The sequence below is a fragment of the Sus scrofa genome, chromosome 17, assembly GCF_054392235.1.
Source record: "Sus scrofa isolate SSC_HxYL_T2T_F1_AM1 chromosome 17, Sscrofa_HxYL_maternal_Yorkshire_Landrace_v2.0, whole genome shotgun sequence".
NCBI classification, from domain to species: Eukaryota; Metazoa; Chordata; class Mammalia; order Artiodactyla; family Suidae; genus Sus; species Sus scrofa.
In genome coordinates, this window is record NC_139399.1 from 7,964,947 (window position 1) to 7,990,522 (window position 25,576).

General features: G+C 37.1%; 1 protein-coding gene across 3 annotated transcripts in view; it reads right to left on the reverse strand.

The window, feature by feature from the left end:
* Positions 1–3,341: 3,341 nt before the first annotated feature.
* Positions 3,342–25,576, reverse strand: part of LONRF1 (LON peptidase N-terminal domain and ring finger 1) — a 33,127-nt gene continuing 10,892 nt past the window's right edge. The window contains exons 2-12 of one of the 3 annotated variants that reach the window (XM_021077473.2): positions 25,246–25,364; positions 23,818–23,940; positions 20,878–21,027; positions 20,078–20,318; positions 19,881–19,977; positions 18,219–18,333; positions 14,617–14,738; positions 11,688–11,846; positions 11,413–11,575; positions 8,320–8,472; positions 3,342–4,682 (exon numbers count right to left, since the gene is read on the reverse strand). In XM_021077473.2, the coding sequence (XP_020933132.1) occupies positions 4,524–4,682; positions 8,320–8,472; positions 11,413–11,575; positions 11,688–11,846; positions 14,617–14,738; positions 18,219–18,333; positions 19,881–19,977; positions 20,078–20,318; positions 20,878–21,027; positions 23,818–23,940; positions 25,246–25,364 (1,601 nt within the window). In that variant the 3' untranslated portion in view covers positions 3,342–4,523. Of the gene's footprint in view, positions 4,683–5,159; positions 7,003–8,133; positions 8,473–11,412; positions 11,576–11,687; positions 11,847–14,616; positions 14,739–18,218; positions 18,334–19,880; positions 19,978–20,077; positions 20,319–20,877; positions 21,028–23,817; positions 23,941–25,245; positions 25,365–25,576 lie in introns of those variants that run through there. The other 2 variants (XR_014831852.1, XR_014831853.1) reach the window with 2 other exon arrangements.

Genomic DNA, 25,576 nt, shown 5'->3' on the forward strand with positions numbered 1-25,576 from the left:
TCTAATTCCACGGTGGTAATATATACCCTTCCCCCAAGTGCCAAGTCTGCTGAGTTAGAGAGTCCCGTCGATCACTTCCAGACCCTTCACACATCAACCTTCTTAGATGCTTTCTGTCTTGATGTGGCAGAAAAGTTTAGACATATTGCCTGGGTTCAGTCAGTCCCACCACATATTAGCTGTGTAATCCTTTGACAAATCACATAACTACTTAGTGTTTCCTTTTCCTCCTCCTTACAAGGACAATACCTATTTCACAGGACTTTGAGGATTAAATGTGAATGTTTACCACCTTTTGAAATGAAGCCTATATGCTTTTCCATATCCTGCTATGACCAAAAACAACAAAAATCTTACATTTAAATTTTGGTGAACAGCCAAAAGCTATTTGGAGGCAGGTCTATAAGAGAGCTCACTTAGTAAACCAGGTCATAAATATCTTATCTATAAAAAATGTTTAACATTTTCAAAATGTTGGCATTTAAACATTGGCTTAGAAAGAAAATACAACTCATTGAGCTAGCCATTTCCCTGTGGATCAATGAGCCAGACAATTGAATTATTGCTTTGTTCTCAGTCATCTAAGTTGGCCTTACTGTTCTCTTTAAATGGATGAACTAGGTCCCTAAGAAAGCGCATGTTATTTCATTACTCAAGCTAATATTTGTATTGTTTCTTCTCTACTCTTAAGAAACTTCTATCAATGGATGTTAAAACTTTGAATCTCTCCTCCATGTCTCCATCTTTCCCTCCTGCTTTGCCTCTCCTGCTCTCTACATTATGCTCAGGAAAGGTCTCCAACTCAACCCTCCACCTCATCCCTTCATTATTTGTCTGCATTCTTCTATTTAACTCCTCTGCTTAGTTTATTTTTATGATTTATTCCTTGACTCAACAAATGTCATTTAACGTGTCTATGGTGCCAAGGACTGAGGACACTATTGTGATTCCCAGATCTTTTTAGGAAGTGCGCATGCTCAAGTCAACGGGTGCTGGGTTTGTCGTCTTTAGTGTTTTTCCTCAAATCAACAGGATTTGACTGTCTACTTATCTTTGTGGTGCAGGACCCTTGTTCCTTCCTGCGGGTTTGGTCACAGGTGGCCTGCTTCTGCTGACCGTGGGGAACGCTGGGACATAAGCCAGGTGAGGAACATCGGCAGCTCGCTGTGCATGCAGGCTCTCCACCCCATTAGGAATCTGCAGCTAATTAAGGTTTCATGGTCTTCTCTGGCCCAATGCCCACATTTGGTGTTTCAGCCCGAGAACAGCTGCTATTGCTGCCTGCTGCCCAGGACAAGTTGGGGAGAGGCCAGATGATCCAGCTGTGTTAAGTGCAGCCTCCCCAAGGAATCTGCCCAAGTTTTCCAAGACTTCTATTAGTTTGGGGCACCTCTGAAGTCCGCTATTTCTGTAAAGCCATGCTCTCTTCTGGTCTTCTATATTGATCCCATTTTGGTATCTCTGAAATTCCTCAAAAGCATTGGTCAATTGACAGACTTTGTTTTCGCAAAGCCATTAGATTTCCTTTTCCTTACTGTCACTGTTTTGAACTTGAGGAGGAAGGGAAGGCAAAAGTATTTGCTCATTCTAACCATCTTTATCCAGCTTCTCTTTTCAACTGGTATTTATTTTAACTCTATTCAGTGGTCAGCCTATGTCTTCGAAGTTAAATCTGTCTAAACTGCTAGACACTGGTCTTAATACTCAGGAGAGGGCTTATGTATTTAATTCAGTTATCCCACATAAGTGCTACAAGCAAAGTACAAGGAAAGTGCTATAGGGTTCTGGCTGAATGTAGGCGTTCAAGTTGACCTTGAGGAACAGGAAGAACTGGACATGTAGAGACAGATGTATAAGAAGAGAAGAGCAAGGAGCTCCCGTCGTGGCACAGTGGTTAACGAATCCGACTAGGAACCATGAGGTTGCGGGTTCGATCCCCGGCCTTGCTCAGTGGGTTAAGGATCCAGCGTTGCTGTGAGCTGTGGTGTAGGTCACAGATGCGGCTTGGATCTGGCGTTCCTGTGGCTCTGGCATAGGCCGGTGGCTACAGCTCTGATTAGACCCCTAGCCTGGGAACCTCCATATGCTGCAGGAAGTGGCCCTAGAAAAGGCAAAAAAGACAAAAAAGAAGAGCAACAACTAGCCACCTTGGTTTGAAATATGGGAATTCATGACAGAATTTAGTCACTTACTGTGGTAAGGGAAAAGATTATGTCAGATACTTTTGCTCTCTTTTTTTTTTTTTTCAGATAAACTGAATGGAAAGTGCAGCAGGAAAAGGATTCCAGAGTTAAAAAAATCTATAGACAGAGTAACTACCAGAGATCATTCACTTATCACAAAATTAAGGTCAATGATAAATAAAACCCATCAATTACCATTGGGGTATGTGTGTTTGTGTGTGTGTAGAGACCACCTAATGCTCATTTATGTATGTACATACACATGTATGAACATTCCACAGATGCAGAATTGGAAACAGGTATTTGATACATATTTTGAGAACTATACAGAACTATTAGGTAAACTCTTCATTTATACTATCCAGACACTATTTAAGCTATTTAACAGACATTTGATAGTTTTTTATTATAAGAAAGTTTAATCTAAAACATCAGGAACTATTGACAAGGTAAATGGCCCATTCTTTAGACATTTTTGATAGAACTATTCAAAATTCTTGATTAGCATAATTGTGAGGTCAAAGAGTGGCCCTCTGTTGAGACAGTCATTTGCGCCTATTTTTTGGGGGCTGTACCTGTAGCATATGTTCCCAGGCTAGGCCAACAGCCGCAGCAAAGCGGGATCTGAGCTGTGTCTGTGACCTACACCATAGCTCATGGCAATGCTGGATCCCCAACCCACTGATAGAGGCCAGGGATCGAACCTGCATCCTCATGGATACTAGTCAGATTCATTTCCGCTGTGCCACAATGGGAACTCCCTCTGCCTATTTTTAAATTAAAAACATTCAATATTACAAGACGACTTATTTCTATTTGAAAAATCCTAGCTGGGAACTGGGGACTGAAAGGGTCAAGGCTGTTTAGCCAAGAGGAGTCCCAAATGGGGTTAACAAAAATGTAAGAGTTTTATTTTTATCCTACAAAGACATGGATTTTTAAGAGGTTTGAAAACTGTGCTTTAGAGCATGGTTTTAGGGCCTAAAGCTTCCTTAGGATACTGCATTATTTGATCAAAAGGTGACTAAAAAAAAGTATTTTGAAAGCTACAGTTTATGTGTCATGGCACAACAGTTAAGCAAAACTCATCTGTTCTTTATGTATCTTGATTCCTCTGCTGACCTTTTTTGTCCTTGACCTAAAATTTAAGAAAAAAAGTACTATGAATTTAGCTTTTATTCAAAATTAAATAAGCAAAAGCAAAAATTTTAAGAAACTTTTACAAATTACTTACATAAAAGAAAGTTAAGAGAGACAGTCACAAGTCTGCAACAAATAATTACAAAAGTATCTAGGGCAGCATGAATACAGACCATGTCACAGCATGGTGACCTAACTGTGATATGAATAAGGCATAACTAACATTTGCACCAAGACCAGAATTTAAAAAAAACAAAACGTACTTTAAAAGCTTAGTTCTACATTAAGCTTCTTCGCTTCCCTCAGATCCTTAATGGGTTTATACTAGGTAATTTTTTTAAACAAACACATCATGTCAAACTATAAATTACACAGATGGGCAGTTAATGTGAAAAGCCCCCCTTAAAATGTACAGACTGATACTGAACTGAGCTCTCCATTTACCTTTATGTACAGTTAAGTGTAAACCATATTTTCACAGTTTTAAGTGTTTTATGAATAGATGCACAGTACCATGTCAGGTTTGCAATTGTTCCTGAAAACTGGCTCTAGATTCTGCATCCGATGCCGGTCGGCCATTGGGATGCAAGTATTTACATAAATAAGAGACTGTGTCATAGTCAATGGTCAAGACAGTTCAGCAAGAGCGGTATTTCCAACGAAGAGTGATACTCAATACCATAGCTTACATACTTGTGCAAATATAAGCATTAGGACAGAGAAATCTGAGGCAAATTCAACTTGCAAAAACTTGTATCGCTACTGTTGTAAACTTGGGCAATAAATGACCCTCGGCAAGTTCTGCTCTCTATGGCTTTTTTTTTTCTTTTAAAATTTTAAAGCCAGAGAAAATGCACCCATACTGCACGCACGCACGCGCACACACGCACACACACACGCACACACACGCAAAGAGTTCTCATTTCATTTAGAGTATGGTACATAGTGCAACTTCATCACAATGTAGAGGTTTAACACACATTCAGCGTGTGTTTTTCTGTGCAAGTTCTTAGTGGTCTAAATCCTAGTTGAAGGTATTTGTTTGCAGAACCACATGATTCAGGAGGTTGAAGAAAAAAAAAAAACAGAACAGGTTCATTATGTTTCTCAAACCAGCACTGGATGTGCAAAGGCAGCGGACAATCTGGCTGTCACCACAGCCAGATTAGGGTAACTTGAGAGGAAGATCCAAGCAATTGGTTACTTAGATTGGTCTCTAGAAAAATAGGTCAGTATATGCTGTATCTTTGTCAACCGTTCTTTCAAAGACTTCATTGACAAAACCGACAGCTGATATCGGGGATCAACGGGAAGGACAGCAAGAAGCCACCAACACCACGCAGGTCCATTAGGGACTGCCTAAAAATAATCCACATATTACAGTTTTAATAAAACAAATATTTATGTAATCATAGCAGTAACAAATCATCACCAAGCTAATCCTTAATGAACACTATGGAGTGAGATCCTATCTCAAAGTCTTTTTTAAATTTTTTGATTTTTTTATTTGAAGTATAGTTTGACTTACAATATTATATTAGTTTCAGGTGTGTAACAGAGTGATTTGATATTTTATAGCTTATACTCCTTATATAAAGCTATTATAAAATATTGGCTATATTCCCCGTGCTGTAATGTATTTATTTCACACCTAGTCATTTTTACCTCTTAATTTCCTTCAACCATTTTGCCCCTACCATTCTGGTAATCACTATTTGTTCTCTGTATCCTTGAGTCTGTTTCTGATTTACGTTTGTTTGTTTCATTTTTTAGATCCCACATAGAAGTGAAAATGTACAGTATTAGTCTTTTTCTGACTTATTTACTTATTTTAACTTTTTGTTTTTTAGGGCTGAAACCACGGTATATGGAAGTTCCCAGGCTAGGGGTCAAATCGGAGCTGTAGCTGCCAGTCTACGCCACAGCCACAGCCACGCCAGATCCAAGCCATGTCTGTGATCTATACCACAGCTCACGGCAACACTGGATCCTTAACCCACTGAGCAAGGCCAGGGATCAAACCTCCATCTTCATGTATACCAGTCAGATTCGTTACCACTGAGCCACGACGGGAACTCCCTGTCTTTTTTCTGACTTATTTCACTAAATATAGTACTCTGCAGGTCCATCCATGTTGTTGCAAATGGCAGAATCTCATTCTTTTTTTTATGGCTTAGTATTCCCTTGTGTGTGTGTACATGTGAATATTACCAGAAAATACACAAGCACACATATATACACACATCTTCTTTACCCATTTATATGTTGACGGACACTTAGGTTGTTTCCATATCTTGCTACTGTAAATAATGCTGCTATAAACACTGAGGTGCACGTATCTTTTCAAATTAGTGCTTTCATTTTCTTTGGATATATACCCAGAAGTAGAATTACTGGATCATGTGGTAGCTCTATTTTTCAATTTGTTTGAGGGACCTCCATACTGTTTTCCATAGTGGCTGCACTAATTTACATTCCCACCAATAGTGTTGGAGGGTTTCTTTTTCTCCACATCCTTGGCTAACACCTGTTCTTATCTTCCTGACAATAGCCATTCTGACAGGTGTGAAGTGATATCTCAAGAGCAGTAATCATCAGAGAAATGCAAATCAAAACCACATCTATCAGAATGGCTATCTCAAATCCTTTATCAATCATGCAAGGAAGATATTATTATGCCCATGTAAAATGAGGAAACCGAAGCTCATGAATATAATGCAAATTGTCCAAGTTTTCTCAGCGCATATGTGGCAGAGCCAAGATTCAAATCCAGACCTGCCTCTGCGCCAGCACTCTTTCCTCTGCACGACACTGCCCTAAACAGGGTGTCTCAACCTCAGGCTGCTGGCATTTGGGGCTGGACTGTTCTTTGTTAAGAGGACTGTCCTGTGCATTGCAGCCCATTTACCACATCTCTGACCTCTGGCTACTGACGCCAGTAGCATCTTCCCAGTTCTGGCAGTCTTAAAAATGTCTCCAGATATTGCCAAATGTCTTGTGGGAGCAACACTGACCCCAGTTGAGAACTGCCTTCTTAAAATGTATATTTAAAACACTGAGCCAAGTTTATTGATATTTTTCAATTTCTTCAAAGACTTGTGGAATCCTAGGAAGGATTTAAGAATAAGACCTCAGCCTCCAGTTTCATCTGAAAAATAAACATTATCTCCACCAAGGAAGACCCTCTGATGTTTTAAGGTTGGACTATAGGCTATGGAAAGAAGGAAGAATTTATATAAAAGAATGTTTAAGCCACCTTCACTACACACTGCATTACTTTTTTTTTTTTTTCAAATTAGAATAACATAAGAAAAAACAAAATTTATTCATGAAAAAGTAGAACAGAGAATTGAATATATGGTATGAATTCAAATACATAAAATATAGTAAGTATATACACCAAAATGTTAACAGTATTCATGGATGAATGGAGATATGAGTAATTTTTTTTTTACTAATTTCCTAAATTTTGTATAATGAACAACATTTACAAGGGGAAAAATTTTTACATGATGTCATTCTTTTTTTTAAAGTTTTATTGAAGTATAGTTGATTTACAACATTGTGATAATTTCTGCTGTACAGCACAGGGAACTGCATACAATCTCTTGGGAGGAGGCACGATGGAGGATAGTGTGGGAGGGGAAAACGTGTCTACGTGTATGGCTGGGTCATGATGCTGTGCAGTGGAGATTGGTATGGCACTGCTGACCAACTATACTCTAATACAAATACAAAAAAAATTTCTGCTGTACAACTAAGTGATTCCATTATACATGTACACGCATCTGTTCTCTTTCAGATTCTTTTCCCACATAGATTATCACAGAATATTGGGTAGCGTTCTCTGTGCTCTCCAGCAGGTCCCTGGTGGCCAATCATTCCACATACCTCAGTGTGCAGATGCCAGTCCCAAAGCCCTAATCCATTCCACGCTCCCCACCTCCCTGCACCTGTCCCCTGTGGTAACTACAGTTTTTTAAAGTCTGTGAGTCTGTTTCTCTTCTGCAAATAAGTTTGCATTGCTTTTTAATGAACCTGAAACAGAAGCTTCAGAATGACAAAAGGAGCTATGACATAATCTGATCTCAACAGGCTCCCCCTATAATCACGCTGGGTTTCTCTATTTGTGTCCTGTTTGTTCTCAGCTCATCATTACCACCACCACCTCCTTCTGCAATTCAGAGATGTCAGAAACGACATTTCCCAGAATCCCCTCCCCTGTGTGGTTCCAGGTTAAATCTGACCAGGCAGAGACACTCTTGGGAGAGGAAGCCATTATTTCCTGGAGTCTGCTGCCAAGTGTGGGCAGCTGTAAGATTTGCAGAAGCCTTCCAGAGAATTCTTAACAACCACCTGCTCTACTACTGCGGACTGAGATAAAACTGGTGGGGACTTCCCTGGGATTCCAAGGGATGACAGCATCTTCCCCTCAAGTCTTGAGCCTATGCTGACTGAGGCAGGCAGAGATTCCCTGAGTTCCACTGATGATGTCCCTGACCTTCCTTTGTCTAGCTCTCCCAAGGGCTGTGTCAACTACATCCTACAATAAACTCTACTGGCTATTTTATTTTCCTGACTGAATCCTGACTGATACTATATGACTCACAGAAAGCAATGGAAGAGGACTGTGGAATAAAAGAGGGGGTGGTAGAGGTGAAGGAAAAGAAAGCAATGTTGCATCTTCCTACAAGCTGATTTGTTAACTTATTTGATTTTATGCTCATCAAAAGCTACTTCTATCAGATTCAATCAGATTTAGGTAGCCAGGATAAAACAAACATATGGCAACTGACAATATGCTGGGCACTGATGACAACTCACTTTAGAAATGGTGTGATGTTGAAATTTCAAGGTCAGCTGAGATGTGACTACTAAAGATGGGACAAAGGAAATGCTGTGCAAAACTGAAGATGAAGAAAGAAACTTAAAAATCTACCAGTTTAGGTTGACACAAAAAGTGAGACTTTTGGAAACAATATCAAAGCCATCATACCTGCAGGTTTTCCTCCCTCCCCGGCATTGATCCAAAGTGCTGAAGAATTTGGCTTCGAAATCTGTCTCTTAAATTCTGAAACCAGCTGCAGGCTTGAGAGTACACCAAGTCATGAAGCTGTCGGAGATTTTCGATCTCATCTTCATTCTCAACCTAGGAATACAACAGTCAGTAAGATGACTGTGTCTCATCTTCCCAACCATACTACCAGCCCTATGGTAATGGGAAAAAAAATTAAAAATAGGGAATACCTATTTCAGTGCTGGACCAGAATATTACCCTTATGCAGCATACACTGTACAGTTCTGCCTCATGCAGAAAGGGCCACCCTGAGGAGGACAGCAAGGCCTGACCTCCCAGCCTAGCCAACCTAGCCTTGCTGACTTAGCAATGCAACACTGCAGAACCCAACTAACTGCCCGAGCTGGGAGGGGTAAGATGGAGAGCGAGTTCCCAGACAAAGGTCTACGAGGATTGACAATTCCTTTCTTCTTATGGATCCATGGATTTTGAAAGTAGTGGAACAAAAATTTAGCAGAGGAATACAGCTGCTAGAACAAAAGGAAAGACTGGGGGAGGTTTAAGGTGTAGGTAACATGGCAGAACAGGATGAAGGAAAAGCATAATTACATCTTTAACCAGGAAATTGGGTCCAAAAATAAGAAAACAAAAACCCCAACAAAGAACTTAGTATATAAAGCCAGAATATCCAAAGAGAGAGACTATATTATGCCTTGATAAACATCTCCTGCTATCCCCATCCCCTCTGTACCCCCTTCAGACATCTGGCTCATCAAACTACAAATATAAAATTAAATGCATCAACCCTCCAGACTAAGATCCAGAAGCACAGTCTCATAAAACAGAGGTGGGAAGATGGAACATTAACTCATCCATCTCATACTGATTTTTTTTTAACACACACCCATATCCCTCTCACTCCATGGCAGGGAAAGCCCTATTGCACATATATTAGCACATCTGAACAAATACCAGGCCTGAGTCAGCCTTTCATACTTCAAGTATGACAATATAAAAGCAACAATGGGACTTTGAAAACATCCTGAGATATAAAAGGTAAGACAACATACTTTTTCTTTTTGAAAGATTTGAAATGAAAAATAAAACCAAAGTTTAAAAAGCATCTGCTTTTCCACCACAACGTGAATGTACTTAATACTTAATTCCACTAAAGTATACACTTAAAAATAGTTAAAATGGTGAATTTTATGTTATATATATTTTACCACATTAAAAATTTCATCTAAAAAAAGGTAGAAGAGCCATACAATTCAAGAATTCTGGTCTTGGAATTGGCTATACAAGATTTAGTCCTCTGCTAACAAACATTGGTTTTGATATGAGTAAGAAATAAACGTGTGATTGCTAAAACTATTCAAAAAGAAAAAAATATCTGCTTTCCACCCTTACAAAATCCAAGAAAACAAACCATGGGCTCTAGTAATCAGGGAATAATAAAAATGATAAGAGTCTTGAATTAGAAAATGGAGCAAAGAAGCAGGCATAAGTTCTAAAGGCAAACTTTTAAAGTTAAGAAACTTTGCTGCAATAATATAACAGAATCACCTTGCTGTACACTAAAAACTAACATAACATTGTCAATCAACCGTAATTCAATTAAAAAAAAAAAAAACCCAGAATTTAAAATGTCATTAGAAGACAGAGAAAACAGAATTGCTACACTAAGGGAAAAAATCCTTTGATATAAAAAACAAATTTGAGAATGAATGAATATGAAATCATTATACAGATGAGGCACTAAACATCAAATCCATAATTCTTTCAACATGCTATTCTACTATTATATATTTATATATTGTCATATGTTTAGCCATATACTTAATGGATTTTGTCAGGAAATCCAATATATAAAGATTTAAGTTTATATAAAACTAAAATAAGGTTATTAGTTTTACAAAAAAATACCACCTTAAGCAAATGATTCCATTAACCAAATATGCCTAAGCACACACCATATCAATCAATCAAAATTCCAATTTATACAATACTTTTGGCCCACTGCACACAGCAAAGTTTCCCCACAGCATCTCTATAATATGATAGGAGAGGTAATCAGATTAATCAAGTTTATTAGCAGAGAGGCAATATGGTATAATGATAAAACCTAGCATTTGGAGCCAGAGAGCTGGCTTTATATTATTTTTATTATACTACCTACATGATATTGAGTAAATTAATTAACACTTCTGAATTTTACTTTCCTCATCTGCTAACTATCTCAAAGTTTTGAGAATTCAATAAGCTAATGTTTGTAGAAATGCCTAATGTCAATATTTAATAAGTGCTGACTGAGATGAAGGGCTCAAACAGATCAACGAACAAGTGACAGTGTAAGATCTAAGTGTTTTTAATGCTAAGGATTTTGCCCTTAACTTGATATTTATAGTATCACAAACCACTTTTCTGATACTTAAACTAACTGTAGATGGTAAAGTAGATACTGGAAATATCAAAAGGGGAGCACTAACCCCATCTAAGAAAGTTATCACAATAACCCTTCCCAGGTAAGATATCATCAAATGACTATACTGACAGTGCTTTATCTGATGCCTTAGAGTTTGAACTCAGCACCCAAATGTGTCTATTTTATCATTGAGGTTATCTTAGGCATATCTTAATATATGACACAATTTTTCAGGGACTTAATGTGCTAACTTTATATCAAAGTTCAATATACTGATTATTACATCAGCCTTGACTACAATAAATTCAATTAAAAAGGACAGAGATTAGCAGGCTTCAAAACTTTGGGCTAAAAGTTCAATTCAATCCTTTGCTATTATTAAGTGACTACCATGCAGATACACACATTGTAGGCACTGTGCAGGTTGTCGAGCCAGTAGAAATGAATGAAATCTCGATTCTAGTCTCCCCATTTCTCTTGGAACTCACCAACTGAGAGCAAGACGGGTAAAAGGTAACATAGAGCTAATCTGCATCAGTATTGCCAAGGGCCTCTGATAGGAAGAACCAGAAAATCAACCTGTAAGTCTATATAATGTCTAGGACAGAGTATACCGAAGCATGCTGAAAAAGAATAGTTTTTAATACCTTAACATCTTCCAGATATTCAATGTCTGCAGTGCAATAGCCATCTTTCATTCCTCTTTTTAAAACCCGAAATCGCTTTCCTCCGACTGTATCAACCACAGACCTTCCATCAGGCAAGAAATGTACATTTCTAATTTGTAACATACAACCATAATCTGCAAAACTAAAATAAAAATTCTAATTAATATCAAAGTTCAAGCAATAAGCATGCACGCTGTCAGCAATATTCAAAGAAAATTCTGGTATCAATAAAAATATTTACACAAAAATCATACCTATTTTGTGTATCACTGACACACATCCCAAACTGTTTTGTTCCAGTTTGTATACTTCTTCGAATCATCAATCTGTATCTTGGCTCAAATATATGAAGAGGGCAAGGCACAGTGGGGTAGGCCATAGTGCAAACAAATATTGGAACATTCTTGGTCAAGCTGAAGAAGAAAAAATTTTCATTACTACATATCAGAAGATACAACAAAAATGAGTGAAGTGTGAAACAGTAATAAACAGTATAAAACAAAAAATAAATTAGCTGTAAAATCAGGTGATTTTTTTTACTCTTAGCAAGAAGAGCAATTAGCATCCCAATCCTTTAAGCTCATGTGATGCAGTATAAAGCCTAAAAATCTGCTTGTGATCTTCTTATAAGCAGAATTTGAGATATTAGAGGTTATAATATGGAGCTAAGCACTTCTGTAAATCAAAAAGCAATTGATTACAACCACTATTTTATATTAAAAATGTTTAAAATACTTGTAACATGCAGAGTTGATATCTTTTATCTGTAACACTCTTACACTTAGATAACAGCAAGGAAAAAATGAGCTCCCACAAAAGACAAAAAGCAAATCGTTAAAAATTCTTAGGTATTAAAATATTTTCATACTCACTACCAAAAATAAGTATTTGATGAGATAACATTTTTTTCCAAATAATTAAAATGACACCACCTTTTTTATTGCCACATTGGCAGGAAATATGGAGAATAAAGGCAATGCCCAGCTTTGGCAAGGGTATGGGGAATACTGGCAGTGCAGGAGGCAGTCTGAAACAGTACAACCATACTGAAAAAGAACCTGGCTATAAATACCACAAACTTTAAAAAATATTCATATCCTTTGAACCAACTGGCTCACTTCTTTTCCTGCAAGTACTATAAGAATGTTCAACGTAGCACTGTATATAGCAGCCAAAAACTTAGAAGCAAAACGAGAGGGCCAGTAAAATAAATTATGATATAACCTTAAAATGAGATACTATATTAAATGTTTAATGAGAAAAATAAGTTCTAGAATAATAGGAATAAAATGATCCCATCTTTGTTTAAAAAAAAAAATATATATATATATTAACCAGGAAGGATATATACCAAAATGCTAATGATTCCCTATGGCTTTTTCCCTACTGTTCACTAATATTTTCTAGCCTTTCTTCAAAAAGACCTCAAACTACCTATGTAAAGGTAATATTTAATATATATGTTTAACATACAAGCCCTAGTTCCTCTACTTTCAAAACTGTATATTCTACCATCACTGAGCATTCTTGTGAACAGAAGAACTGGGTGGTGGTGGGGAACCAAAACAGTATACCTCTTAAAAGCAAAACTTTTAAGTACCAGGGGCTAAGCGACCTCTTCAAAAAAAAAAAAAAAAAGCCCTGGGGAGTTCCCACCATGGCTTAGCAGAATCAAATCTGACTAGCATCCATAAGGGACTCGGGTTCGATCCCTGGCCTTACTCAGTGGGTTAAAGATACAGTGTTGCCCTGAGCTGTGGCGTAGGTTGAAGACATGGCTCAGATCCTGCGTTACTATGGCTGTGGTATAGGTCGGCAGCTATAGCTCCAATTCAACCCCTAGCACGGGAACTTTTATATACCATGGGTGTGGCCCTAAAGAGACAATAAATAAATACATAAATATTTTTTAAAAGCCCTGTTAACAAGGCAAGATGCCCTGAGCTTTCTGTCCATTACACTCCAGCTTCCTTTATGTCACTACTCCTGTCATCCATGGACTCCACTCTTCTGTAGCAAGGGGCAGAAGAGGGGGTCTGGTCCTATCACTGTGTTTAGGTATCTCAAAAAATATCAGCAGCTTTCTTATGTCCAGCATTTTGCAGTATTGGTCAAAAAGGTTCACAACCTTCACATCAGAATATTTTCTACCATAAGATCACACAATAAAATATCAGTTCCACAGAAAACAAATCAATACTAACTTCTATAAAGAAAAGATTGGAAATCTTTCTTTTTTTGAAGGCTACTGACTGGCCCAATGAAGACATTTGGTGAGAGCATACTGAAAAAGAAAAGTCTGCAAGCACAATTATTTTTTTTCTTAGAAAGTGAGAAATATAAACAATTTAATTCATATTTTTAAAAATAATAGAAACAGCATATAAAAATTACAATTTTGCTCTTTAATGCCCAGTTAAAATAAAGTGTGTGTGGGGAGGGGAGAGTTAAGAAATTAGAAACCCACAAAAGAAACTTGGAAACTCAAGAGAATGGTGAAAGAGGTAAAGACATGAAGGGAAGAGAAAGGCAGAAGAAAAGTAGAAGGAAGAAAGAGATACAAAGCAACAAAATCAGGTCCAACCTACCCAGCCCCATTTTGCTCTTACGCACCCTTAACAGCAGCCTGTACTACTACATCCCAAAGTTATCACCAGGTTTTTCACCTCCTCATACTAAGTCAACTCTGCTAACAGTCAATATCTTCATTGAGAATTTAGCCCTTAAGTCACCTTTCCAATTTCAGTCTCAGGCCTCAAGGTCCCACCCCTTTCCAAACCTCTGATTGGCTCACCCCTCTGCCAATCCAGGTCACTTATGCTCCACCTCCCCCACTGCTGCCCTGATACACAGGCCACCAGCTCCACCTGTCCATTCTCAATTTCCCTCCCAATTCTAGGGCCTGATGTCACTGTAGGAAACCCCTTCCCCATGTAAAACTGCTTCAGTGAACAGAGCTGAGTCAGTTATTCCCAAGAGAATATCTACAAGTTACCAAGTGAACTTAAAACTTCTATCTGTTGAGGACAGGGGAAGCTAACCACTATTTGTTTAAAATATGCTTTTGGTTAGACTCGGTTAACTAAAGACAGAATCCAGTTTGCCGTGAGGAGGCTTTTCCTTACTATTTCAAAAGGTAGTAGTTCATAATTTGATTGTTAATTTTTATGAGAAGAAACTTACTGTGAGAGTTCAGCAGTTTCTTCATCATATATTTTTTTTCTCTCAGACAGTTCATCAGGCAGATACTTCACTATTAAATCTTCCAACAGCTGTGTGACACAGTACCTCCTATCTGCTAGATACTAAAAGACAATATTATTTTACATTCTGTACTTTTTTTCCTACAGTATAAAACAGGCAAAACAGTTCAACTGCTATAGGAAAGCTTTCATTACATATTTATACAGTCAGTTCTAAATTGATTAATGAGGGGGAACATTACAAAGGAAGATGCTAAACAGGTACACCTGCTCAAGGCTTAGCTCAAGGGCATTAAAGATAACACACTTGCAACCTAAACCAAGTTCAGTATAAAAGACCCTTGACCTGCCCTGATCACAAATCTTCATTAGCAGCAGTCGGTGCTGCCCCTGCATTCTCCACGCCAAAAGCCAGTTTCCATCTGACAGTTTGTATCTCAAACTAGCATTTTAAATGAGAAACAAAAATAAGATAAGAAATAAGAAAAAATAATTCATGTGCCTTATTTAAGAAAAGTAAAACTATTCTCTTTTTTGGTTCTCCATTTTGGTGCCAGAGTTTCCAGATGATTTTTCTTTCAGATTTTCCTTCCACTGTCACCCCATTATGACCACTGCTGCCCTTATTAAGAGGATGCTCTTCCTATGTGATCCACCCTCTATATAAAATGGAACATCTGCACCACACTCTTAATAGTCTGGAAACTGCTACCCTTGTGCAATTTTGTGTTATTCTCTTTTCCATCTGCTAAAAGACTTCTCTCTCACTCCAGCCTATGAGAAGACTGACTATCCTTCAAGATCTGGCTCCAATTTTACCTTTTGCATAAAGTGTTCCTTAACTATTCTGTCTCCCAAGAATCCTTTATTTTACCCTTTACCATATAAAAAGGCAGTTACCACACCCTTCTCTGTATTACTGGATAGGGATACATTATTTCTCTGTAACTAAACTAAAAACTGTGTAGGGCCAAGGACCAGGTTAGTGTCTGTACACAGAATTTTGGAGGAAAAAAAAAAAGCCCAATACCAATTTATTTAATAAAAATAATGAGGAAAAACTCTTGGGAGATAATCACAAGTTAAGATCAAGAGAAGATACCTTTTCCTCTGTAGAACCCACAAAAATAAGGGTTTTTTGCATTACCCAATGAACAATGAAGTACAGAGTAGGAAATATGAATGGTGGAGAAATTAGTTATAGTAGTGGTTTTTAAACTTTAGCATGAATCAGGACTGGTTAAAATGCAGATTTCTGAGCTCCCCTTCAGGGTTTCTGGGGTCGGGTCTGAGAATTTGTATTTCTAACAAGTTCCCAGAGGATACAAATGCTGCTGGTCAGGGGAACATACTTTGAAAACCACTGGGCTATAGCCTGGAGAGACATAGTCTTGAGTAGATAATACATATATAGATAACTAAAGAGTTTATTATAATTAGTCAAATTGCAGACATTATAAAAGCAATTTTATTACCACTTTCAATTAAATTGATGAAGATGTTTTAAAATTTAAGACATGTATTAAACCTGGGAAATATGGCCTCTCTTACCATTACTGGTAAGAATCTAAATTTGCACATCTCTTGGGATGTGCCACTTGGCGATTTGGCAACTGGTTTTAAGAGTCATGTAAATATATAGCCTTTGATCCAGTAATTCACCTCCCAGGAATTTATCCTAGGGAAAGAGTTAAAGACACAAATTGCAGTTTATTTAAAAAAAAAAAAAAAAAAAAAAAAAAAAAAAAAAAAAAGACCAACTTACATGGCCAACAATAGGCAAGTGTTATAGCATTAGGCTAGTATGCTGCTATGAAAATTATCTTTAAAATGTATTCAGGGGTTCCAAACCTGGCACAGTGGAAACAAATCCGACTAGGAACCATGAGATTGTGGATTCGATCCCTGGCCTAGCTCAGGGGGTTAAGAATCCGGCGTTGCAGGGAGCTGTGGTATAAGTTGCAGACGCAGCTCGGATCTGGCATTGCTGTGGCTTTGGCATAGGCTGGCAGCTACGGCTCTGATTTGACCCCCAGCCTGGGAACTTCCATATACTACAGGTGTGGCCCAAAAAAAAAAAAAAAAAAAGCAAAAAAAAATGTATTCAAATGAAAAAAATGAGCAACATAAAATGAAAATGGAAGAAGCAGAAAACTGTAGAGCATATCAATTTTATTATTGTAAATATATATTTAGATTTTACAAAGTATATTATATAGGGTGTCTTCAGGGTCAGGACAAGGGATAAAGTTATTTTTAAACAGTATGTTAGTTATGTTTTTAAAGAATATGCTATTTTGTTTTCCTTAAAACTCCATTTTTTTAAGGTGAGAAATCTTGAAATTTAAAGTAATGTACCTGAAATGTTAATCTGAAAAAAAAAAAAAAAAAAAAGCAAAACAAATACATGAGAGTACCTAAAAACTCTGGAAAATCAGGACAGACAGCATGTTTAATAAGAGTACTTCACCTGAAAGTATATTAACATATTAGTTGAAACTGTTACTAACAAATTCTTAAAGAACAAAGAATTTTTTATCTTATGTTTCCGACTTTGCAAACATTCTATATGTGGTTTTGTGTTTTACCACATGTAGGCTTGCTATGTTGTATCAAATGTAACAACACATACAAGCTATTATGTATAGAGCTATGTATCTGTATAGAGCTGTGTTTTCTATATAGGACATAATTAGGTATTTTCAACAGCAAAATGGTTCCTCAAACAATCCAGAGACAGGATCACTCTCCCTATTCAATGCTAGCACTGCAACTGGAGCTCAGAATTCTAAGGCTGCGGTCTCACCTTTGGAGATCTTTAGTCACTCAGGCATGACTGAGAGGATGCTGCCCTCCTAACAGAAGACACCCAACCTGAGAGCTAGCTTGTTTCCTAACACAGGTGATTGATGTTGATCACTTACTATGAAAGGAGGGGTGTGGGAAGCTGTGCCTCCCTCTCTTCTACTACTTTCTAGAGCTGTACTATCCAATGTGGTAGTGACTACTCACATGTGCTTACCTTAATGTAAATTAATTAAAATTAATTGCTTAATTAAAATTGATTAAACTAATGAATTAAAATTTAAAATTCACTTTTTCTGTCACACCAGCCATGCTGCCACACGTGTGGCTGGTAGCTACCATGTTGGACACGTAGATACAGAGCGTTTCCATCAGTGCAGAAAGTTCCATTGGACAGAGTTGTTCCAGATGTTAAGAGGCTTGGACTAGGCCTGAAATCTAGCCTAATGGCTTGGGAGGCAGGGAAGTTGGGTTTCACCAATCCTGTCATCATTAAAATTCAATATATTCCTGACCAGGTACTTGACCACTATCCCTTTGCTAAAAAAAACTAAGTATGGGGGCTTTGTCTTCCCAGCCTCTCTTTCTCCTACCATCCCCAAACTCAGTTTTCTCCAACACTAGCATATGGGTAATGAAACATGATCCCTTTTGGTCACTCAACATATAAATGTAATTTATTCTGAACATAATAATCATTATTTCTATGGCTGAATAGAAATCAAACCATGCTGTCACACTTAAGACCAATAAACAGATAAACAGACAAATGTTTACCTCTTTTAAGCTTTCTTTGCAAAGGGGACAATATGGTGTATGATCCAAACAACGCTCAAGACAATTCTTACAGAATGAATGTCCACAAGGTGTTGTTACTGGCTCAAAAAACAATCTGAAATCAATCAAAATACGTATTAGTTTTCACAATAAACTATCCGCTGGAAAAACTGAACGAACTAATAATTGAACCATCACACTAATCTTTACTTAGAGGAGAAAGAAGGAGGGTCTGGTGGGCAGGAGAGAAGGGAAGGGGCAGTGATAAATGCAATTATATTCTCCAGAACCTTTTAAACCTTCAGCATCAACAGAGGTTGATGGGGGCCTGCTGGGGGCCTGGAGCTGTATTGACTAATATAATCGCCACTCATATGTGGCTAGCATCCCCTTGAAATGGGGCTGGTCCAAACTGAGATGTGCTGAACATCTAAAACACATACTAGATTTCAAAGACTTAGTGCAAAATTAATGAGGTAAAATGCCATTAATTATTCATTCATTTCTGTATAGATTCTTACTTTAAAACTGGTTTTCTTAATAAGCTTATAAAAGCCTTACTATATAAAATTGATTAAAAATAACTGCTAAATATTATCACTGAATTCTAAGGAAATATGAGGCTTAATATCAAGTGTGATACATTATAACTATTTGTGAAACATGATATTTCACAAATTCCCAGAAGTACTGCTAGATGTAAAAGTACTTCAGAAATTGTCTGGATCTAATCCCCTTGCCCCACAGATGAAGAAACCAAGACTGAAAATTAAGGGACGTGTTCAGAGATTCAGTTGGTCACCACCAGCCTGGTGTGGCCAGCACCAACTGCTTCATACACTGTTCCCTTGCCTCCACCACAATTTATGTAAATGGAAAATGCTCTTTCCAAACTATCTGTCTTATAATTACAAACATTCCACATAATGGAAATCCTTATCCAATGTTACTTAAAAAGGATTTTAGAGTTAAGATATATAAATGAGACTGAATCACATACATACAATAATTATATTCTTACTCAAATCTAAAACCATGGATGTAAGTCTCAACAATAACATGTATATAGCTTTTATAGTACTCTGCAATTCCCCAGATAGTTTTAATTGTTTAACTTTTTTAATTTTTTATTATTTTTGTCTTTTTGTCTTTTAGGGCTGTACCCATGGCATATGGAGGTTCCCAGGCTAGTGGTCCAATCGGAACTGTAGCCACTGGCCTATGCTGGGATCTGAGCCCCCTCTGTGACCTACACCACAGCTCATGGCAACGACGGATCCTTAACCCACTGAGCGAGGCCAGGGATCAAACTGGGGTCCTCATGGATGCTAGTCAGGTTCACTAACTGCTGAACCACGACGGGAACTCCTCCCCAGGTAGTTTTTATATTTCAGTCATTTGATTCTTACAAGATTGCAATATAGGCTATGCAAATCCTGATCCCACTTTCTAAATAAGGAAAAACTAAGTAAGGTTCAGAGAGTATGTTATTGGCCAAAGATGTGAAAGGGAAGCCAAGGACTAAAATTCTTATCTTTTGATTTTTAATCCAGTATTCTGTTACCTCACGTTGCCTATTATTACAGAGTATATTACCTTTACCTACTCTGTATTTTATGTACATTAATATAAAATATTCATCTTTTATAAAATTTTACGTACCTCATACAGAGAGAACACTCAAAATCTGAGGCATCTATTAATTCTTCTGGGATGTCACCACAAGTTAATGAAAATGTACAGACTTCATTGGGAGTTTCTATTAAAACAAAGAGATGGGATTATCTTCTTTAGGAAAAAGTCTAAAGACCATTCTAAAAAAATCAATGTGTTTTATACAAATGTAGTGAAATTTTTACCTCCCTGTCTTTTCAGCTTATTTCGTCCATCTTCATTTACAACCACATCCTGGTCTAAAAGAGACAACTTTCTTTTCAGCAGAACACCTTTTTCTTGAACAGAGAGTAAAGGTTCTGAGGACACTCTTTTTAGACAATCCTCTCTGACAGGCATGTCTGTTGAATTTATAGCCTGTGCTGACTGAGCACGGTTTAGGCTTCCTTTGACAGGTTCTGAAGTGACCTCTGCTATTTCTTCATTCTACCAAAAAAAATAAATAAATAAAATAAAATAAAATAAACAAGGGTAATGAACTGTATTTCTTTGCTATCTTTATTGCTCTCACCAAGAAGCAAACTGAAGTGAAATTCTAATGCCTTAAAATGTTCATTTTATTGTTCATTTAACAGCAACAACATTGAACTCTAAAACCCTGACAAGTAAACGATTTTTGCCAGGACTGAGATAACCTTGGGCATGTTATAATGAGGTTGAAGCAGTTATGCTAATATAGTTGTTCCTACCCCAAAGAAGCCAAAATAAATACAATGTTCTGTATTTTCCAAGAGACTGAAAGGGTTTGTTTGTTTGTTTGTTTGTTTTTGATATTTAGGTGACCTAAAATTGTGACTAATGAGCAAATAAAACATAAAAGTTTACACTGTAAAATAAAAGGCCACAGATGAAATCCTATTAACAATGTTTAATATGTTAAAAGTAGCTAAACAGCTTTTATTACTTGAAACTAGGAAAGCGAAGATCTTTACTTGAAAAGAAACAGACATACTAAGACCATGACTATCTCTTCTCACCCCCTTACCTGCTCTGGGCTAAGCTCACTGGCAGAGTGAGACTCGTCCATTACTGAAGGACAACCAAAAGGTTTGTTTTTAATACACGGTAATGAATTCCAGGAAGGGTCCTTCAGGCCTTCTTTTAAGTTTTCAGGTGTTAATAAATCACATAGAATCTGTAAGAGAAACATTATAAAAAGAAATGAAAAATATAAGACATTTGGTTAAGGACAACAATCTAAAGTTACCTAATAGTTGAGAATTTTTAGAAAATTTGTTATAAATGTATAATAACTTCATATGGGATATGGTTTATAAAAATATCAAAAAACTATGTTGTATACCTGACACTAATATTGTAAGTCAGCTATACGTCAATTAAACAAAAAAGAAAGAAAGAAAACTTGTAGCCAATGAGCAGGGAAAGAACGCCTTAAGTAAAAAGGAAAACTTCCATATTGATTAAAAAGTCCTTGCAAAACCAAGGTGTATGCCTCAATGGGCTCAAATCATCTCAAAGAAATGATCCGAAAGGAAGTCATGGTGGTGGTTAGACTGGTAGCCTGAGAAGGTATTCAAAGTAATATAAGGTTTGTAGAAAGAGGAGATCTTAAGAGAAGTGGAAAATACTTACCTCTGAACAGTAGTGAGTCCTATTGGGTCAAAATAGTTCCCGGTTCATCTCAATGCATACTTTAAGGCTGGACTTACAATGTTTATGTGAACTTGGACCTCTAACTACAAAACTGTAACATTCCATGTGTTTACACTGAATTTAGCTTTTCCCTGAACAAGTGACTTACACAGGCAGTCACCACTGCCTAGCTCTTATTGGGGCACCAAATGGCAGCTGTCCCATATGGGAGGCAGTGGGTGCTTCTCTCAGGAATACATCTAAAACTTTCAAAGGAACAGCATGTTAAGACAAAGGAGGAACTCGGCTACAAGGAAATGTGAGGGATTCAAATGTGTTTGCTTGTCAAATAAGCTATATATATATATATGCACAGCAGAGTATTTCTTGAAGCCTCAATTTGGAGGTTTGGTTTTTCAGCTGTACTATCTCTCAATACACAAAAATCAGAATTATTCATTTATCTTTACATGTAAATAAAAAGTATATGTAGTATAAACAAAAGTATGCATATCTGGTAGGTGCTCAAGCAATACACCACTTAATGAATGAACATTTAAAAATCTGGATATGTTTTTGCATTTCCCCTGATTTAAAAAAAAAGGTATTAAACACCCTAGAACCTAGTAACTCCACTCCTAGGTATTTGCCGAAGAAATATAAAAAACTACATCCACAAAATGACTCGTACATGAATGTTCACAGCTATTAACTCTGAATATCATAAACTGTGGTATGTTCAAACAATGAGATACTTGGTGAACAATGAAAAAGAAAAAAAAAAATACTGGATGTGTCTCGAAAACATTATGTGCTGAGCAAAAGAAAAAAAAAAGCCAGATACAAAAGAGTAAACACTGCATGATTCCACATATACAAAGTTCTAGAATAGGCGAAACTACTCTACAGTGTTAGAAATCTGAACAGTAGTTGCCTCTGGAAGCAGGGAGATAGGGGATTTGCTGGAAAGGAAATAAGGGAACTTTCTAGGATGATGAAAATATCCTATATCTTCATTGGAGCACTGGTATGTGAGTATATAATTTCTCCAAGTTTAATGAATGGAAAATCCATGAATTTATTATGTGTAAATTATACAATTTACAAAAAAAGCATACTGGAGAAAAATAAATATTTCAATGCATTTTTGGTATTCTGTATTCACTTGGCCTTATTAACCAACAAATAAATATTTACAGAAATGTAAGGATATCCAGTAGCATGAAAAATGCAAAATTATTAGCCCTAAAACATCTGTGGTCTCACCAGGGAAATAACACTAGCAAATAAAGAACAGTCAGACAATGAACAAGAGTAAACCATTTTTTCTTAAGTCAGTGGGCTAGAACATGTATGCAAATGCATCTCAGAGAATACAGCAATGTTAGCTGTATTCATAAGGCATTTGGGATCAGAGAAAAATTTCAAAGTTCTCATACTTCAAGATACCTAAGAACCTCCGAGGTGCTTGTTAAACTATGCCCTAATTCCAGAGATTCCAGTTTCAAAGGTCTGTGGTGGGGCCCAGGAATCTTTGTGTTTACCATGTACTGGAGATGATTCTGACAAAAAGCCATACTCTAAGAAACACTACCAAGGTGATAAATAACGTGCCTTCTTTGGGGGATGTTGAGGAGCGCATCATGACTGGACCCTGAAATTGTATTAGGGTAGATTTTCCCAAAATACTTTTCAAAGACTAGTCTCCCAGATGCTCTGTTAGTAAATTTGGCAAAAGCTAAATGCTATTATCACACTAGCAAAGCAAAAACTTGGAGAAGTTCTGAAGAAATCTGTCTGGTTTAACCCAATGTTTCCCAAAGTCACCTAATCAGAGACCGCCACTCCCTTTTTTCCTTTTAATTAACACCTACTAACACACCACTAAAAAAACTTTGGAAAGCGATGTATGGAGTTCTGAGAAAATTAAGGCAAAACAAATTGAGTGGAGCAATACTATTGGCAACCATGGAAAGCAAGCAAAGTTTAGACCTGAAATGAAAGGCAAAGGAAGCCAATAAAAATTCTTGAGCAAGAACATCATGACAACAATGTTTAATTAAGGATGATTAGTCTGGCTTCCCCGGTACAAACCATTAGAGAACATCTAAATTTAACTAAGCAAAAATAATGCATTTAACTCTCTCTGAATGAAATGTTTTGATTTTGGTAGGAACTCAATAAGCTAAGTTTTGAAACCACTTGTCAAATTGCTACTAAATTTGACTTATGGCCATTTCTTATGTTCTTACCCCAAGATTCTAAATGGCATTTGTAGAAAGACTTGTGTTGTAGCCTTGTCTTCAAATATTATAGTTGGTAAACTGATTACCTTTTCCACTTCTAGCTTTGCAGGTGCAAATTCTTCATCAAGCGCTAAGCACTGAAGAAACAGTTGTAAGGCATCACCTAAAAAGCCAGCATCATGGAGGACTTTTCCTTTCCTGAAGTAGACCTTTGATAAAAGCACACATACATAACTTCTATGGATAGAATAGTTTTTAAAAAATCATTATCAAGTAAAGGAAAAAAGATCTACTCAGAAATGCTCATTTTGAAACTCTGACTTTCAGGAGCTCAAAGCATTTTAAAGGCATATTTACACCCTACCCTGGAGAAGCACTTACGAGGGAACTGAGGCCCAGAAAATGACTTCGAAATCACATTTCTGATTATATCCCTTCAGTGATAAGTCCAGAGGAATCTTTCCCCTTCAACAGTTGCAAAGCCATTCATATAGAGCATTAGATCATTTTCCCTCTTTTTTTTTTTTTTTTTTTCTTTTTATGGCCACACCTGTGGCATATGGAAGTTTCCAGGCTAGGGGTCCAATTGGACCTGCAGCTGCTGGCCTACCCCACGGCCACTGGAACATCAGATCTGAGCTGCATCTGTGTCCCACGCCACAGCTTGTGGCAATGCCAGTTCCTTAACCCACTTGGCAAGGCCAGGGATCAAACCCACATCCCTCACAGAGACTATGTCAGGTTCTTAACCCGCTAAGCCACAATGGGAACTTTCATTTTCCCTCTTATTCTTAACATACGTTTGACTTGTACTAACCAGTCACGCCATCATGGGATTTTGTATTATTTTCCCTGTTAAACTGCAATTTTTAGAGCATCCTTACTACACTGTCGTCAAAGGCACAGCTTTGAATGGAGGAAAAGTTCACATAAAAAAACAACTTCCAGCTTAAAGAACATATATGGGAGATGCACTGATTTGCCTTGGTAGTCTGATTAAAAGGAGAATTAGTAAACTGATTATATAATCTATACATGTCTCAAGTGTTCTTTAAAACAGCACAGCCAAGGCAACTTCCTTTGCCCTCATCTACCCTATTAAATCCCTGCCTAATCATCTAGTTTCCATTATAATGCCTCATTCAACTGTTCAGTCACAAGGACCTCTTCTCTTTTTATTAATAAACCTCCTCCATTAATAACCAGTTTGGATCCATCTCTGCAATATGGCCAGTATTATCTCTTTGAAGAAATGCTGTATCCTAAGGTCTCTTTCTTTTTCTGTGCTTTGAATTCAGGTTGTTCTTTAGTTAGGAAACAAAGGGTTCTTATAATGTAAAAAACTGTCATATGATATTCATCCACTCAAAATACCGACCTTAGATTTCTAGAACTCTATATATTTTATTTAAGGAATCACCAATCCATTCCATTATAACTTATAACCATAATTGAATGCATGTTCCCTACAGCTGAAATTTTAAATGTATGTAAATGTAAAACAGTAATTTTACCTCAGGCCAATTTGGCAGTTGAAACAGAACTGCATTTAAATCTTCTATGGCTGCTTTAAACTCTTGGAGACCAGCATATGATTCAGCTCTGTAAATTTTCAGAGTCAAGTCACTGGGCTCTGAAATAAATATGTTATGAAGGTTTGATTATTTTAAAAAAGTTATTGTATAATCCATAAAATACATCATACTAGATTAAGAACTGATTCAGTGACTCTAGTCAATAGCCACCAAAGTCAGGTAGTAAACCAAGTACAATACAGGTGCAACCTACCAGCATGCTGATATTTACATAGAAGTTATACAAATCCTTATAAGTAGATTATTTTAG